Source organism: Hypomesus nipponensis, chromosome 17 (assembly GCF_054491055.1).
Source record: "Hypomesus nipponensis isolate SF chromosome 17, ASM5449105v1, whole genome shotgun sequence".
Classification (NCBI taxonomy): domain Eukaryota; kingdom Metazoa; phylum Chordata; class Actinopteri; order Osmeriformes; family Osmeridae; genus Hypomesus; species Hypomesus nipponensis.
Genome location: NC_140377.1, coordinates 18,298,165 through 18,315,454, shown reverse-complemented (window position 1 = coordinate 18,315,454; position 17,290 = coordinate 18,298,165). Strand labels below are relative to the sequence as shown.

General features: G+C 41.2%; 1 protein-coding gene across 2 annotated transcripts; it reads left to right on the top strand.

Moving 5' to 3' along the window:
- The first annotated feature begins 6,030 nt into the window (after nt 1-6,030).
- LOC146253803 (eosinophil peroxidase-like) lies at nt 6,031-13,684 on the top strand. 2 transcript variants are annotated; one of them, XM_084676959.1, is made up of 16 exons: nt 6,031-7,269; nt 7,405-7,460; nt 7,676-7,747; nt 7,837-7,924; nt 8,169-8,353; nt 8,456-8,588; nt 9,171-9,300; nt 9,419-9,625; nt 9,774-10,137; nt 10,350-10,510; nt 10,653-10,911; nt 11,017-11,187; nt 11,461-11,698; nt 11,776-11,987; nt 12,420-12,467; nt 12,662-13,684. In XM_084676959.1, exons 3-16 carry the CDS (start codon nt 7,678-7,680, stop codon nt 13,096-13,098), a joined length of 2,703 nt encoding a protein of 900 aa, XP_084533085.1. In that variant the 5' UTR covers nt 6,031-7,269; nt 7,405-7,460; nt 7,676-7,677; the 3' UTR covers nt 13,099-13,684. The 2 variants fall into 2 exon arrangements, with proteins under 2 accessions (XP_084533085.1, XP_084533084.1); XM_084676958.1 differs by having other exon boundaries at nt 6,031-7,747.
- Nucleotides 13,685-17,290: the final 3,606 nt, after the last annotated feature.

The following is a 17,290-nucleotide window of genomic DNA, read 5'->3' as shown; positions in this document are numbered from 1 at the left end:
TTTGAAATCAAGAGAAAATCAGCAGTCTTCTGTACTTCAGACTGGGGGGCGTGTCGCCAGAATGGGCTGAAGCTCCGCCCCCTCGAATTTATTGAATTTAGCAACAACAGCAACCACTAGCTAAATCAATTGCAGATATCAGAACATACCTACCTGCAGTCTCTGAGTGTTTTATGTGTTAATTACTTTGTCTTTGTATCGTACCAGCTGAGTAACAGAATGCAGGTTATAAACTGTCTGTGATCTGACGTAGGCAGGTGGCTGTGAAGCAGGGGCGTAGCCACGGGTAGGCCTGGGTAGGTACAGGCCTACCCAATTTGTTCTGAGGCCCACCCAAAAACGAACATATCTCCCAAAAATTAAGCACCGGGTGCACATCGCAAAGTAAATAAATAAAAACTTAAAGGTGCCTATCCATATTTTTCTAGGCCTACCCAAAAATATTTCTCTTTTTTTTTTCAGCTGTGAAGTAGATAGGTTCGGTTTTTCCCCGCCTAAACAAAACCTGAGCTGAAAACGAGTGAGAAACTATTCAACGGTCAAACTCCACATTTCAGTGCGACAAAGTTTTAGAGCTTTGCACATGCTTTCAACGACTCATTTCACACGTATATAATGTACTGAAAAGCAAATCATGGAATTTGTTTTACAGCACCTTTAAGACATTTAAAGACCTATATATTGATAACACTTCTGAATCATTTCAACAGTTAACTGAGACATTTTCCTCTCTACACAACATTTCTTCAGGTATTTACAGATCCACAGTTTTGTCAGAAACAGATTCCCTCAATTTCCCAATCTACCAATTGACTTGCCAGTGGACCCTTTCCTGAAACCAATACCTGTACTCAGGGGAATTATGTCACATATTTATGTTCTGATACATTCAATGTGTTTGGGTTCCTTAAACTCAATTAAGACACTTTGGTAGGAGGAACTGGGAGAGGGGATCACTGAGGAACTCTGGGACGATGTTCTTGATAATGTACAGAAGTCATCTTTCTGCGCAAAACATGGACTGGTTCAGTGCAAAATAGTACACTGTGCTCACTTTACCAAAGTTAGGATCTCTAAAACGTATAAAGATATTGACCCAACTTGTGATGTTGTCGACAAGCTCCTGCAAGCCATGTCCATATTTTTTGGTCTTGCGCCACTCTAAAATCTTGTTGGGTAGGAGTCTTCAGTTCATTGTCCAAGTTCATTGGGAAAGCAATTGATCCAAATGCTAAGGTAGAATTGTTGGGCGTATTTCCATCGATGCTTTCCCTCTCTTCCCCAGAAAAAGGCATTGTAGCTTTTGTCAGTCTACTCGTCAGATGCTTGATCTTATTGCAGTAGAAATCCCCAACACCACCTCTGCATACCCTTTAGATAAGGGAAGTTCTTGGGTTTGTTAAATTGGAAAGAATTCGATGTATACTAAAGGGCTCACTGATAAAATTCAATAAAATATAGGACCCCTTCTTTCGATACATTTGAGACATGCATTTTCCAAATATCCCTGAGTGATGTACTTCCTGATATGATATGACGGGCAGCAGACCAGCCTACAGCCTTAGTTTTTGTATTGTCCTGATAGTGCTCTGTTTTTGCTTTCACATGATACCTTGTTTTGATCACCTTCATTGTTTTGCCTAACTCATTGTTGTAAAATGTAATGAACAGATTGTGATTTAAAAAAAAAGAAATTAGAAAAGATATAAAGCCCCCCTTGGCTTCTGGTTTATTTGACCATCCTGTGGATCCATTATGAGTCATAATGTTCCCCCGGGCTTGGTATATTTGTACAGACTAAAGGTAATGTAGAATACTTTGCTTTACTACTCACTACATTTCATCCATGTATTTTCTCTTCTTTGAGTTTTTGTTGTCTTCTCTAAGAGTTAGGTTGGATATTGACATTGACAATTGTGAAGCCATTTGTTAAATTAATTGTAAAGTAGGCTTTACTGATTTTTTAAATGAATTAAATTAAATGTATTTAATTTCACAGCCAATTATGTTTGTTGCTATCTCTATGTATCCGCCTATCAACTCACTCACAGGAGTCCCAAGGTTAAAGTTGTTTATCCTGCATTGCAGATAAAACCTAAATTGATTGACTTGTTATAGCAATTCTACTTGTAACTTGTGTCAGAGATAAGTGACACAGTTCCCGATAGGACTGTAAATGAATACAATAACACACGCAGTTCCTTATCGCTTATAGGTAAAGCCATAAGGAAACAAAGCAAGAAATTAGATTAACCTTGACATAAATATGTACCACCCATATTAGCAGATCTATGATAGGTTTAAATCTCTGTTGGTGTTTAGGGTAAAGTAGTTGTCTTCATTTGAGGTAGCCTACATTATCTTTTTGAGAAAAAAAAAAATTACTTCTGAAAGGAGGATGCAAAAGCTGTTATATTCTTTAAGGATTTTAGCTTAATATCCTCTTCAGACCCGTGAGAAAAAGCTTTTAAATACATACACAACAGCAGAAAAAAAAGTAAGCCCCAAATCAATGTCCACTAATAACAGAAGTATACTTGTCTGTTGTTGGTAGGTACACTTTACAAAAGATCTACCTGGTCAGGCTTTGCCCCCTTGCCCCCAGAAATATTAAACTTAGCTGCAGCTTGACACAGGGATAGCTTTTCAGCACTCAGGGGCACAATTACTACACTAAGCTCCTTTTAAGTGATTACAAGCAGTAGGCCTATTTCAGCATGTCCTTTTTCAAAGGCCCCACTTGCAGGAGCACCAGTAGAAACATACTGCAATTAATATCAGGTGTTAATAGTTTAAAGACAAATTCAACTCCCATGTGAGCTTGGATATTTGCCTTTAATTTATTTTTTCGGGGTGAAAATGCAGAGAAAATGGTGGATTATGAATGCCATTTTACATTAAGATTTTGTCACAAACCCGGCTCAGGGGGTTGAGACAAAACAAAGGGGAACACAGGCGCGAGGACTAATGCTGTGGTAATTTATTAAAGAATACCAAGTTAACATAACTAAACGTGAGGTATGCAAGTTTACTTTCTGTAGAGGGGAACTGTCTAGTTCCCAAGTGCAAAAGGGGGCTGGGCAAGGCCTTACTTCTCAGCAAATCTGTAGGGTGATTTCAGGTAATGTGGGACACCTTTTGGTAGAGGCTCCAGTAGACTTACAAAATAACTGTTAACTCACCCCAGTGTTTTTTTTGTAAATCGTTTTAGGGCTTAGGAACATTTTCATGTTGGAATGAAATGGGAATACACATTATTATAGAAGCTACACAATTTCAAACATAACATGACCCCCTCTCTCACTCAGGCAGCATTTTCAGGTAACGTGGGACAGCTTGTCTGGTAAAGTGGGACAGTCGTCGTCTGTCAGCCTATTATCAGCTAAATGCTAATATAATAATCATTTGTTTATATACAACAATGCTAGATGCAAAGGGTGTGGCAAGATTCATTTAGTTGTGGGGTTTGACTTATACAATAGGCATAAAATGTAATTAATGTCAACTTTAGTGATCTGCAGTCTATGTGCTAGCTAGCTAGTCCCGCTGCGTTAGCATTTTGTTGGACTAGCGTCAGCGGTCACGCTTACAAGTCTAAGAGCGCTGGTTCGATGACAGTGTAAGTTGTTATTTAGTTGGGAACTTAAGTGCAGTAGGCTATCATGCATTGGTATTAAACATTTGAGAACTGTTGAATTAAATTACTTTTATAGCATAAACACAGCATTACTAGATGTCCCACTTTACCTGAAAAATGCTGTCCCACAGGTAATGTGGGACAGTCACATAAAACGTTTTTTTTTCTTCTAACAAAGCATTATTTTACAAATGTTTGTGTGTGTTTCAATCAGTGTTTAAAACCGTTCATTATACTGCAAAAGTACTCATTGTAACTTAATTTAAATTCCTTTGCCAGCCTTATCATTGAGAAATAGAATGTCCTATGCCGCTGAACTTGCGTTATTTCGGTATGGACCTCCTGTCAAGCCAGATGACGCATACTCAGATGATGTCAGACAAATAAAATCCACTGCATAGTGACTAGAAGTGTTGTATTTATGAGTCAAGATTAGCTCTGGTGATTGGATGTCAGTTTTGCACATGTTAAATCATCAAAATGCATAACTGTCCCACTTTACCTGATGTCCCACATTACCTGAACTCACCCCATTGTAGCTAATCTTTACTGTAGACACTACACTTTACTGTAATTGGGTGTGGTTGCCTTTGGCAAGAAAACAACCTTTGTTCTCTCTCATATATATTAATTTCTTTATTGGGTTTGCTCAAGTCTTCGGCGAGCACAATCATTGTTCTCTCACATATAACGCTAGGTTATATATATTTCATATATTATTTTCCCACCCCTAACGATTCGTCAATATTTGGACAACATAGACGTCGATGTCAAAAGGTTCGTCTTGTTAGCGATTGCGTTGCTTGTATTGGAATTTAAGTTCCGTATCACGTTTTACGAGCTTATGTTTTTGTGGCAAAAAAAAGCTGTGTGGACAACAGTGTTGGGTGTAACGCGTTACAGTCTACTTTTGTTAGGTAACGAGTAACTTAACGTGTTACTTATTTAATTGAATGAATCCGGTACTAGTTCCTTGTTCAAAAAAGTAACGTGTTACTTCATTTAGTCTTTTGGTCGAGAGCACTCAGCATGTAGCTAAAAGTCTAGGAAAGTTGAGGCTACTTTTTGCTAGGTACCTACGAAAACGTTTTAATCTGCTAGACAAGTGGGTTCCCCTTCGTTCTATTGGTGCGCTGTCTCACAAGCCCAATTTACCCGGCGTCATGGAGCCGACCAGCTAAATAGTTTTTAAGACTTGCATGTACAGCCCTACGTAATGTCACATTAAATAATGTATTGAACTCAAGCTTGTGTGATGTGTTGCTGTATCGTTCAGTGGTTTTGGTTTAGGATTATATTACAGTAAGTAAAATAGTCTGGTTCAGTACATAAGTGAACACCATTTTGCTACAATATACCTAGCTATAGTTAAAGCTTTGTTTTGCTCCTAGATTCAAACCTAGCCCTTGTAGAGCTAGCTAACTACTAGACTTCTGCCTGACATTTTACAACATTATTTATTGATTAAAGAGTTTCTTGATTGAAGAACTTTATGCAAATATTGCTTTTCATTATAGTGGATTATTACCTTGATCCGTTTTGCTGTATAATGAGGATTGATCATGTTATATGCGAGTGACACTGAATATTCAGTACAATATGTGCTATTGCTATTAAATGTGCCTTCTGGGCATAAGAGTGACCAAGGTGAATTGTCTTAGAAATAAATGACTTTTCTTAATGTAACGCAAAAGTAACTTAACACCTTACTCTCTACAACAAGTAACTAAGTAGTAACTAGTTACTTTACAAGGAATGTAACTAGTAACTGTAATTAGTTATTTAAAAAAGTAACGGTACTCAACACTGGTGCACAAATGGAATTCAGTGTTTGCCTAGCGTGACAACACCTCAACGTCAGCACACATTAGCAAAGACGCAGTTCTAGTAAGACAGACAGGGATGTCAGCGAGCCCACACTAAAAGTCTAGGAAAATTGGGGCATCTTTTTGCTACATGTCTTAATCTGCTAGACAAGCAGGTTCCCCTTCGTTCTTTTGCTGAGCTTTCTCACGAGCCCTACTTACCCGGCATCATGGAGCCAACCAGCTAAATAGTTATTTTGCACTAGCGTTGCTACCTGCATATATCCCTACGGATGGCAGCTGTACAAAAATACAGGAGCACAGTCCACAATTTCCCAAGAAATTGTACCCTCTCCAGTTTATTATTATTTATTTGCCCACCCTAAAAGATTCGTCAATATTTGGAGTACATAAACAACGTCGGTGTCAAAATGTTGTCTTGGTCACGATTGCATTGCTTGCACGGTTTAGGACCTTACATGTTTTTGTGGCAAAAAGTGCCTTGAATGCTAGGTAGTTTGCTAGCCACTTCAGTGCTATCCTAACGTCACAACGTCAGCACACGTTAGCAACAATGTATAGATACAACGTTCTAGTTAGACAGATATTAGCGAGTCATCAGCATTAGTACCGTAGCTAAAAGTCTTGGAAAGTTTAGGTTATTTTTCGCTAGGTATGAACATGTCTTAATGACAAAGTCAATCTGCCAGACAAGTGGGTTCCCCTTCGTTCTTTTGATGAGCAGTCTCACGAGCCCTTTTTACCCGGCTTCATGGAGCCGAGCAGCTAATAGCACTAGCGTTGTTAGCCACTGTATCTGCTGTTTGCGCTGTTGCTCAACAAGTATTGTGCCGTAGTGTAGGAGGACTGATCGACAAGCGCATCAGGCATTTAAGACATTCAGCTAATACTTGCATGTACAGTACGTAATGTCACATTGAATAATGTATTTAAACTCAAACTTGTGTGGTGCGTCGCTGTATAGCAGTTGTAAGGATTTCAGTAAAAAAAATTGACCCATCTGCAACCGACGCAAGCACACCCCACAATTTCCCCAGAAGTTGTACCCTCTAGTTCTTTCTGAGGCTCAGGTCCTTTGGAGGTGTACAGCTGGCAACTGCAGATGTTCAACTTATCTATATTAGCCAGCAAACTGTTCTTTGCTGTGGCGTGCTGTGGAGGCAGCTGGGGAAGGCTGGGGAGAGCAACAGACTCCACAAGCTGGTGAGGATGGCCAGCTTTGTTGTTGGTCCAAGACAAGTCTAGACACAGTGGTGGAGAGGAGGATGAGGGACGAAATAAAGACCATCCTGGGCCACCTCTTCCATCCCCTCTATGATGAGCGTTGGCAGATGAAGAGTATCTCAGGCATGCAAACTCCTCACCTTCTTCAAACCAAAGACTCACCTTCTTCAAACCAAAATGGGTCACCTACGTGATTGGTGCAGATCCGATGAGAAAATCAATATTTTTATTTTTTATTTTTATACGTATCGTTCTTACCTTTTTTACCCCTGACCTGTTTGCATGCCTGATCTCTTCAGCCACAGTCTGAGTGAGGCCGACAGCAATCAGGAAATTATATATTTCCTGGTAGAAGTTCCCTGATAATGTTTGACTTCAGTCAAACAAACCTCAGTACTTGAACATAAAACAATCAGGCAGAAAAAAAAATCATTGTAATAGTTTGAACTATAGAAAGCAGTGTTCATTCCATCAATCATTGAGGGGATGAGACAAGGTCTCTTGAGTGAAAAGGAGGAAGAAGGAAGAGGTTTGTGGAGGTTTGTGAGAAGCACACTCCCCTCGTGAGCAACACTAGAAGGGGTGAGGCTTCACCTGTTTCTATAAATACACAGTTACTGGTTAGATATAACACTAAACTGATCTTCCAATTCATGCAGTTGTAAAAGACTCACACAGGTAAGAGGACTTAAGCCTTACACTTACCTTGCCTTACAGATGAGGATCATAGTTATCTTTTAGTTATCCATGAACATCTAACTCAAAGTAGATTGGTAAGTTGTGTTCAAAGCTGTGTCTACTGTTTATCTGTGTATGTGTGATTATAAAGCCACTTTTGTCATACTTGTTTAATACAGATATATTTTTTTAAATGTTCTTACAACATGTTTCTTTGGTATTCTTTGGTATATTATTGGTTTGGCCTAAGATTCTCCTTGAGGTACTCCCAGTTATGGCAGCTGAACACCATTTCTTATATTTATTTCAGAGATGAATCTCCTTCCCTCTCTCCTTCTGACGTTGGGCTTGGCGCTGACACTCAACTACTCTGTCCTATCAGGTAGGATTATAAACAGACAGGCCACATTTACTAATCTCATGTGCATATATCATATATATTTGACATATTTTGCTTATCATGGTCAACAGAGAAAAGCTTGGGCAGCCCCTACATAGAAAGTGCACTGGAGGAGGCAAAGAGAATTGTGGACGATGCCTATAAGTACTCCAGAGAGAAGTGAGTGAAGCTGACAGTTTTCCATCTTCTATTTGCATAATTGTTTTAGTACTTCTAATCTGTGTTCAGCAACTGTCTGCCTGGCAAAATATTGCAATGTGCATTGTTTTGATCCCAGTTGTGGTCCATTCAGGCAAAACAGTTCTGGGTTTCAAAATATTTCAGTTTATTGTATTCCTGGCAGAGATGAATAGACACACAGCGGCGATGTTATATCAATTATCTGTGCGTGTTTGTGCCTCAGGAGTCTGGCCAGAGTGCGTAGCGAGTCAGTCAAGCCTTCAGACGTACTACGTCTTTACAAGCAACCGCGCAGAGACACGCGGTCTGCCGTGAGAGCTGCAGACTACATGGAGAACACCCTGAGACTGATCAAAGCCAATGTACACCATGCACACAAACGCTCCATCAACCAAATTAATGCAACAGGTCAGTTAGACATTGGCATGCAAACAAACATTGTACAGAATAACACACGCTGACGTATCGGGCACTCGCACACATACTAATCATCTTTTCCTGTCACCTCAGATATACTCTCAGACCAGGATCTTGAAACCATCGCCACAATGACTGGCTGTGCGGCTAGAATTAGGCCTCCATCCTGTCGTACCACCCCCAACATCAACAAGTATCGCACGGCCACAAGTGTCTGCAACAACTTGTAAGGGTTTGTTTACATTTGGCAGCTTTGGTTGAATTATAACAAACTCTGGTGTGATTGTTCTGTTTGTGCGGTTCATTTTAACAAGTGTAAACGCTGCCATACGAATCTTGGTGCATACCATACAAGTGTACCAAGACCGCCTGAATAGTGGGTCTCGGCTTCCAGAGAAACAATAAAAACCGTCCATTTAGGGTGCAACCTTATTCGTATGCTTTTGTTTAGGTTTGGTGTTAAAAATGCCAGTGTGAGCGCTAAGCGAACCAGGACTATATCAATCATTTACTTTTTTGGTCCGAACTAAGAAAATCAAGAGAACCAAACTTCAAGTGTGAACAAGACCTAAGAGCAACCACATTATCTTTTTTTCAGATTTCAAAAGCTAAACAAAATATAATCATTTTCATGCATTTAAGAGTACCAACACATTTGTGTGTTCGGGCTGTTGTGAAATATGAAGGTATATTTTTGAGGAAGAACAACTGAAGTTGAATGATGTTTCTTTGAACCTTGGCCACTGAAACCTCACCGCACATTTTGAAAACATTTCTAAAGTTTGGTTTCTCAATGTCTATTTGCCAGGAAGAACCCTTTCTTCGGAGCCTCCAACACCCCCTTCACGCGCCTGCTACCTGCCCAGTATGACGATGGCGTCTCTGAGCCTATAGGCTGGGACCAAAATAAGAAGTTTAACAACTTTGTGCTTCCTCTGGTATGACCGCAGAAGCAGAACTTAGAAATTAAAACAAGATATCACCTTAAATGTCACAAACTGGTCATTAATACACCTGGAAAAAATGCTGCGTTTTTTCTTTACCGTTTGTGCTCAGGTCAGGGAGGTCTCAAACCTCATTTTGAACACAACGGATGAGGCCGTGGTGAGCGATCAAGAGTTCACCCATCTCGTGACCCTGTTTGGCCAGTGGAATGACCACGACCTGACCTTCACGCCTTTCTCCCCAAGCATCCGCTCTTTCAGCAATGGCCTGGACTGCGACCAGAGTTGCGAGCGCTCAGAACCCTGCTTCCCCATCCCAGTCAGTGACTTTCACTCCCCAAGTTTTGAATACATTTTTAAAATAAAGTTTGGAAGTGTGCTTAATTGTGTATTAAGGGGGCATACCACATTGTAAACACTCAGTTAAACGATTTTGCCATTGACCATATACTGTCCTTTGTGAGCAGATTCCACCGGGGGACCCTCGCATTCCCCCTGGCCCCAACAACTGCATCCCTGTCTTCAGATCTGCGCCTGTCTGCGGCACAGGAAACACAGCCTACATGTTTGGCGGTGTGAGCAACAAGAGGGAGCAGATCAACGCTCTAACGGCCTTCCTAGACTTAGGACAAGTGTATGGTTCTGAGGAGGGGCTGGCTTTGGACCTCCGTAACCTGACCGATGACGGCGGCCTTATGCGTGTCAACACCGAGTTCACAGATAACGGGCGGGAGTTGCTACCCTTCACCACCCTCAATGGCAACATGTGCGCTACGCGCAAAAGGATCACCAATGACACAAATGCCAGGGAAGTGCCCTGCTTCTTTGCAGGTTGGTAGATCTCAACTGTGTCTCTCTTACAATATGCTAACACCTTTAAGTCAACCACAAACTTAACTTAAGGCAATCAGAAACTGAAGGCAGAGGCGATTTAAAACATTTAGGTTCAGTCGTTGGCTGTGGACAATTGTTAATTGGAACTTTTGCAGCGATGGTGCCTGTGACTATTTAAGTTGATGTTTAAGTCACTTTCTTTGCCCCAGGTGATGCACGTGTGGATGAGAATATCGCCTTGACGTCCATTCACACACTCTTTGTGCGTGAGCACAACCGGCTGGCTCGCGAGCTGCGTCGCATCAACCCACACTGGGACAGTGAGACACTCTACCAAGAAGCTCGCAAGATTCAGGGCGCCTATGCCCAGGTAACCCATGCACGCACACTTGCACATGCACACCATTTTTCTTCACATGTTCACTTTGATCCTCTTATATTAAGTATCTTAAGTTATTTGAAACCTTTTCAAACATGCACGCATACAGAGTATCTCTCCATCTCCTTATCAGATTTTAGTCTTCCGGGACTACCTGCCTCACATTGTGGGCCCAGATGTGATGAACCGTAAGCTGGGCCTCTACCCTGGTTACGATCAGGATATTGATCCAAGTATCGCCAACGTGTTTGCTACGGCTGCATACCGCTTTGCTCACCTCGCCATCCAGCCCCTGGTGTTCCGTGTTGACGAAAACCTCAAAGAGAATCCTAATTTTCCCAGCGTACCTCTATATGAGGCCTTCTTCACCCCCTGGAGAGTGGTGTTTGAGGGTAAGTGACAAGGCAGGGGCCTATGGAGGAATTGCCTGTCAGGTTTATATCACCTGGAAGTGAGAAACCTTTTATACAGTTTTTCTCTCTCTTCTCTCCCTTTAGGTGGTATTGACCCTCTACTCCGTGGTTTGATAATCCGTCCGGCCAAATTGGGTACTCAGGACCACATGATGGTGGACGCTTTGAGGGATAGACTGTTCCAGTTTGTTATGCACATAGCTCTGGACCTGGCCTCTCTAAACATGCAGAGGGGACGTGACCACGGACTACCTGGTACACACCTCCTCCTCCAGTCCCACCCGCTGACAGTCACCTCCCTCTATTGTTTATAATAGCCCTTTTCCAGTGCACAGCATCATTTCTTTTCTTACACATTCTGGCTAATACATTCTATAAAAGGCATTCCATTCTGTTCTATTGTTACTATTTAAATACAAAAGGCAAATTAAACCCATGTTTAATAGTATAGAATAAAAGAAAATGAATAAAAACATAACATTATATCCATTTACAGTATACCAACTTTAATTTCCTGTTCCCTTTAAGGTTACAACAAGTGGCGCAGGTTCTGTGGGCTCTCTGAGCCCCAAGACCTACAAGAGTTGGCACAGGTCCTGAACAACACTGAACTGGCCCGCAGGCTTCTACAGCTTTACGGCACACCAGCCAACATTGATGTTTGGCTGGGAGGCGTGGCCGAGCCCTTTGTTCGGAATGGACGTGTGGGCCCACTCTTCGCCTGTCTCATAGCCAACCAGTTTAAGAGGATTCGCCAGGGAGACAGGTAAGGGTTTGCATGCATCTAAATGTATTATGTATTATGAGGCTGTGTTTCACCTGTTACTGTATTGCTGTCTCCAGGCTGTGGTACCAGAATCCAGGCGTCTTCACCTCAAGGCAAAGAGCTTCCCTGACGTCAGTCTCTTTGAGTCGTATCATCTGTGATAACACTGATATCAACATGGTCCCCCGCGACCCCTTCCGCATTAGGTCGAGCTCAAACCCTCTTGTCAGCTGCAACCGCCTCCTTCCCCTCAACCTCTCACCCTGGACAGAGAGAGCCTGTGAGCCAGGTAAATGGCCACTGGAGAAGGTCTTGTTTGCATGTACTGTACATTCTATCAGAATGCAATGGGTAACTTTTCATTTGTTTCAAATCGGTATTCCCATTTCAAAATACGATGATCTTGATAGAGAGCACAGCGGTTGTCTTCAGGGTTCATGTATGGTATTTGGTCTTGCAGGCTCAACAGGCAGTTGCAGTAATCATATTGAAAATTAGGTCCGATTCTGACTGACGCGAAGTAATTTGAGCAAGCACAACACTTACAGTTGAAACAAATCTTTTGGTGGTTGGTCTGTTTGCTGCAATGTTCCTTCTGACACAATCTGATGGTTCTTTTTATTTAGAAGTGCACTTTAAGAATCAAATGAATCAATGTTTTAATCAATGTGATAGATTTTTTTTTTTTTATGCTAAATGCTTTCTCCTCCTAAACCCACAGATTGTTTACAGGGACCTGCTGGGCCCCAAGGACCCCCAGGAAAACAAGGTAGTTCTTTATGGCAAAAAGATTATCAATGTATTGGTCCAATATATTTTAAGTCATAGTCAATATCACACATTGTGTAAAAAGCCTACAGTATATCAAACTATATAAACTATATTTAATTTAATGTGATAAGTACTGTGAAGCATTAAGAACTTGTCCATAACTCCCACCTCATCATTTGTGATTATCCCCAGGTCCTGAAGGCATGAGAGGTCCCCCCGGACACCCCGGTTCAAACAGCAACGCTACCCAGCAACACTCTGCCTTCTCTGTCCGTCTGGGTGACACCAATCACTCCAGCAAGAAAGTCATTGTTTTTCGTCAGGTCATCTACAATGGTCAAGACCATTACAACACACAGACAGGGGTGTTCACATGTGCCCTGCCTGGCGTCTACCAGTTCAGCTACCACTGCACGTCCTTCATTACTATGGGGAGCGTTGACCTGTGGCTGAACGGTGCATTGGAGCTGCAGGGCTTCCAGCTTTTCCAAAATGGTCGCCACACCTCCACAGGTGACATGGTGTTGCAGCTAGCCGAAGGAGACCAGGTTTGGCTTGAGGCCAGTCTGGGGAACAATGGTCTCAGCTCTACCAGCTTCTTTTCAGGACACCTACTTTTCACCGTATGAACAACCTAACCCTTTACACTTCAACACAACTTTTTAAAAGAAAGTCTTGTAAACGTAATGTTGTAAATTGGAAGGGAAAGTAGTTTTAGTGTAGATGTCAGTACTGTTTCTAAAGGTAGAATATTTTGTTTCCAAATAGTCATATCTTTCCTATTGTTACAAAAGATTAGGCACAGCTCTATAAATCATCTGATATATATCACTGTTTCTGGAAATAAGGGACAAAACATGTCCCCTATCAAAATGTTGCAATTTGCCTAAAAAACAATACATTATTTCATTTATAAAGGGTTTATAAGTTGGATATGAAAGACTTATGTATGTTTAGACCCTTAGTTTTGTATATATTTGTATTATTTCATAGTAATTGTATAAAATACCAGCACTGTACTATGAAACCCCATGCAAATGAACTCGTCCTCCATAGAGGTCACAGTATTGAACTGCAAATATAAAGTGTTTTAAAATGTCAAATATGAATATGAGGTTAATTGGATGGCTTAATAAAATATCACAAAATACTTAAAGTGAACATTGCATTATTTTATACATTAACAACAACCTTTCAAAATCTGTCATCAATTCATGTAAACTCCGTCAGATATTTTTCAAATTCAAAATAAATCTGGCATATTTTGGTCAGCTTTAACCCTGAGGACCCCCTTTGACTTATTTCTGTTGATGGATGCAGCAGTCCAGTTTTTTTTTTTTATATTCAGCAAACAAGTTGAAATCCCTGTAGTCACAGCTTTTACTTCAAAGTAGGGATGATTTCAATAAAGAATTTGTGGGAGTCAGGTGGCTGAGCGGTTAGGGAATCGGACATGCCTGATCTCTTCAGCCACAGTCTCTGAGTGAGGCCGACAGCAATCAGGATATTATATATTTCCTGGTAGAAATTCCCTGATAATGTTTGACTTCAGTCAAACAGACCTCAGTACTTATAAAACAATCATGCAGGAAAAAAAAGCTATTGTAATAGTTTGAACTATAGAAAGCAGTGTTCATTCCATCAATCATTGAGGGGATGAGACAAGGTCTCTTGAGTGGAAAGGAGGAAGAAGGAAGAGGTTTGTGGAGGTTTGTGAGAAGCATACTCCCCTCTTGAAACCAGGAAAATACACGCAAGGGAGATGAAAGTATTGAAAGAAAAGGTTAAGAAATGAACAAAAGAGCAACACAAACTAAGAAAGCAGGAATGGTGGGAAAAGAAGGCTCAAATAGAAATGTCAAATGTCAAACTAAAAGATGAAACTATTGTAGATTCTCCACGAACAGAAACAGAGTGGATGCTAATGGAAAGCCAACTTCAAAGAAGTAACGGCTTCTTCATAGGCTTCGCCAGTTTGGTGTTAGATACAAATTAATGATTGACAAAAAAACAGACAACATTTAAGATGGCAACATATCTTCAACATATCGACCAGACTGTTAAGGAGTTCATTGTAAACTCATCTTGCATGACAACTGATAAAACAGATACCATCACCAGGAACAAGATGAAACATCAAAGGGTGATTTTAACAGACTCAATGCTGAACCTCCATAGAGACTTTCTCAAAAAGAACCTGAATATGAAGCTGAGTTACTCATCCTTCTGTGCTCTGGGGCCCTTCTATGTAACACCACCTAAGGCATCCGACAGAAGTACAAGTCTGTGTCTTCATCATGAGAACACAGACTTGATGCTTCAGGTTCTAAGGGGGCTTTAAAGTCACCTGTTTGCACCTGTTTACAGTGCAAAATCAAGTATACAGTTCTGGCTCCAGAGGTAAGTGGAATCAGTGTTCAATGGAGGCAGTGGGAGCGAGGTTCAAGACCAAACAGCCAGTGGGATCCACTTCAACATGAAACTTAACTTGCATAGTGGGAGTCTTTAAGAGTTGCTTCATCTGTATGAGGAGAAACTTAAGTGAGACAACAACACGTGTGCCTTGTTCACAATCAGGCAAAAGCATACAGAGAATTGATTAAAACATGCAGTGAGAACACAGTAACTGTACATGTTGATTTTTCGGAATCCTGTAAGTGGCGGGTGAGGGCTTTATATCTATTGGCCTATTACAATTTAAAGATCCTATGGCTTCTTCTCCAATTGGGCCTTGATACAATGATATCTAGTGTTCTCTACCCATTCTGCACAGTTTTTGGGGACTTTCCACACCAGCACCCTTTGCCCAGTTCCTCTATTCTGCCCTACTGCATGTGTCTTCCAACACCAGTTACAATCACCAAATTATAATTAAACAACATGATCCTCGAAAGTGTTCGTGTACGTTGAGGAAAGCAAGCAACAATAATATAATTCACAGCCAGTATAAATATTTAAATCAGTTACAACTAACCAACATGATCAGAAATTCCCTCAATAATCGTCATTGTGTTCCTAGAGGAAATAAGCTAACATCTGATCCAACAAATCATTCTTAAGTGCTGGTGTACCGCCGGAACAAGTGCTCTTTAGCCTTTTCATGGAGGTGGGGAGATGATTCCAACATTGGGGGGCCAGACAGGAGAAAAGGTTGGGTTGGGAGCGGGCGCTCTTGAGAGGCAAGTAGCGGCTCGAGGCACAGGAGACCCGCGAAAAGAGGAACGGCATTTTTGTGTTTGGCGCCCTCTGCTGGCATTGCAAAGGTAGTGCGTGTGTGTGCTCACACCTATTGCAGTGTTTCCCGACCCCTTTTCCTTGCCCGGAGCACCAAATGTGCTAGGACCGCCATGGTGGGGCCGCTGTGGTGGGGCCACCAGAAGGTTGTCAGAAGAATACCTTTGGTGGTGGGTGGGGGTGTAAGGCTGGACAAGAGACTTGATGTAGTCAGGTGCAGTCCCGTTCACCGCTCGTAAGGTCAGTGCCAGGGTCTGTGCCGAGTATAATTTGACAGGCAGCTAAACTCTTCCCACAAGCAATCCACCGGAGACGTTTTCCTCCAACATCGTTGGTTTACTGAATATATAGGAAGTTAAAACTGGAGAGAATACATAACAATGTATCAATGAGATGTTGCAAAATAAATACAGAAGCATGTAACAATGTAACAGTACCGATTGTCTTATAACAATAACGGATCATTTTAGAACGTAAGGTCCATTACTACATCCGGCTGGTGCGTTTCGTAGATTAGTCGTTAACAACGCTACCATCAAGTTAACATGACTAGCGCATATTACCATTAATTAACTGGCTGTGAAAAGCAGCGACACATCGAATAGTGTCCCCTAACCAACCCACTGGATCAGAATGTTGTTTATTTTGGGCTATAATTTATTTTCGGCTGATCTGAAATTGATAGCTAAGGTAGAGCGAACCTATCCCGATGTCTACCACTATTTCATATAGTAGCTAGACTACCAATACGATTTCCAAATATTATTTGTTAAAGTGTGTTTACAGTTAGTAAAGAGGCTATTAAAGCCTTCAAAAGTGATGCCTACAACTACTTTTCAAAGGGAGTCAACAATCAATGTACATATTAAGATGTAAACGGCTTAGAAAGACCTAGACTAGTTGTAATGGCTGACTAAAAGCAACGGGGAGGTGTGCAGTGGACACTGCACGTATGGCAGGGTATGTTTATCTGCTGGTTACTTGTTGAATAACTGCTGTGTGGTGCTGAAATTGTAGGCCGGCCCTAGGGTTTTGGGGGCCATAAACAAAAATATTGATCATATTTACTTATTTTTATGTTGGGACCCTGCAACCAATGTTTAGTTTGTTTATTGGGTCAGCCTATCCCTGAATGACATAACGTAGGGCCCATATATTTTCAGACAAGGATCCAAAAGAAAGTCACTTTAATTAAACCAATTATTTGTTGAGACATTTCATGCCGTAAATTAAGTATTCAAAATTCATGAATTTTGAATTGTTTTTCAATTGTAGATTTTAGATTGAGATATATACCTAAATGCCTGATGCCTAAACATTTGACTTACGTATCCTATTGTTCACGTCAATCATGGCGTCTCATTTTTTGGGGGATAAACTGGTGGATGAGGGTACATTCTTTTTGGAAGAAGTCACATGGCCGTGTGCATTGCTTTTTGCTGTGGTGGATCTAGTGATGTTTTTGGCGGCCTGTTTAAATTTTTAGTTTTCGTCTTTGTTTCAAGCATACATTTTTTATGAGTTTTAGTCAAGTTCATACCAGGGGCGTAGCCACGGGTAGGCACAGGCCAACCCAATTTGTTCAAA

Excerpts from the sequence above, each read along its gene's own strand:
- LOC146253803 (XM_084676959.1), top strand. The coding sequence starts at position 7,678 with ATGAATCTCCTTCCCTCTCTCCTTCTGACGTTGGGCTTGGCGCTGACA. Across the intron at positions 7,925-8,168 it reads TATAAGTACTCCAGAGAGAA|GAGTCTGGCCAGAGTGCGTA; the intron begins GTGAGTGAAGCT and ends TTTGTGCCTCAG. Across the intron at positions 9,626-9,773 it reads AACCCTGCTTCCCCATCCCA|ATTCCACCGGGGGACCCTCG; the intron begins GTCAGTGACTTT and ends CTTTGTGAGCAG.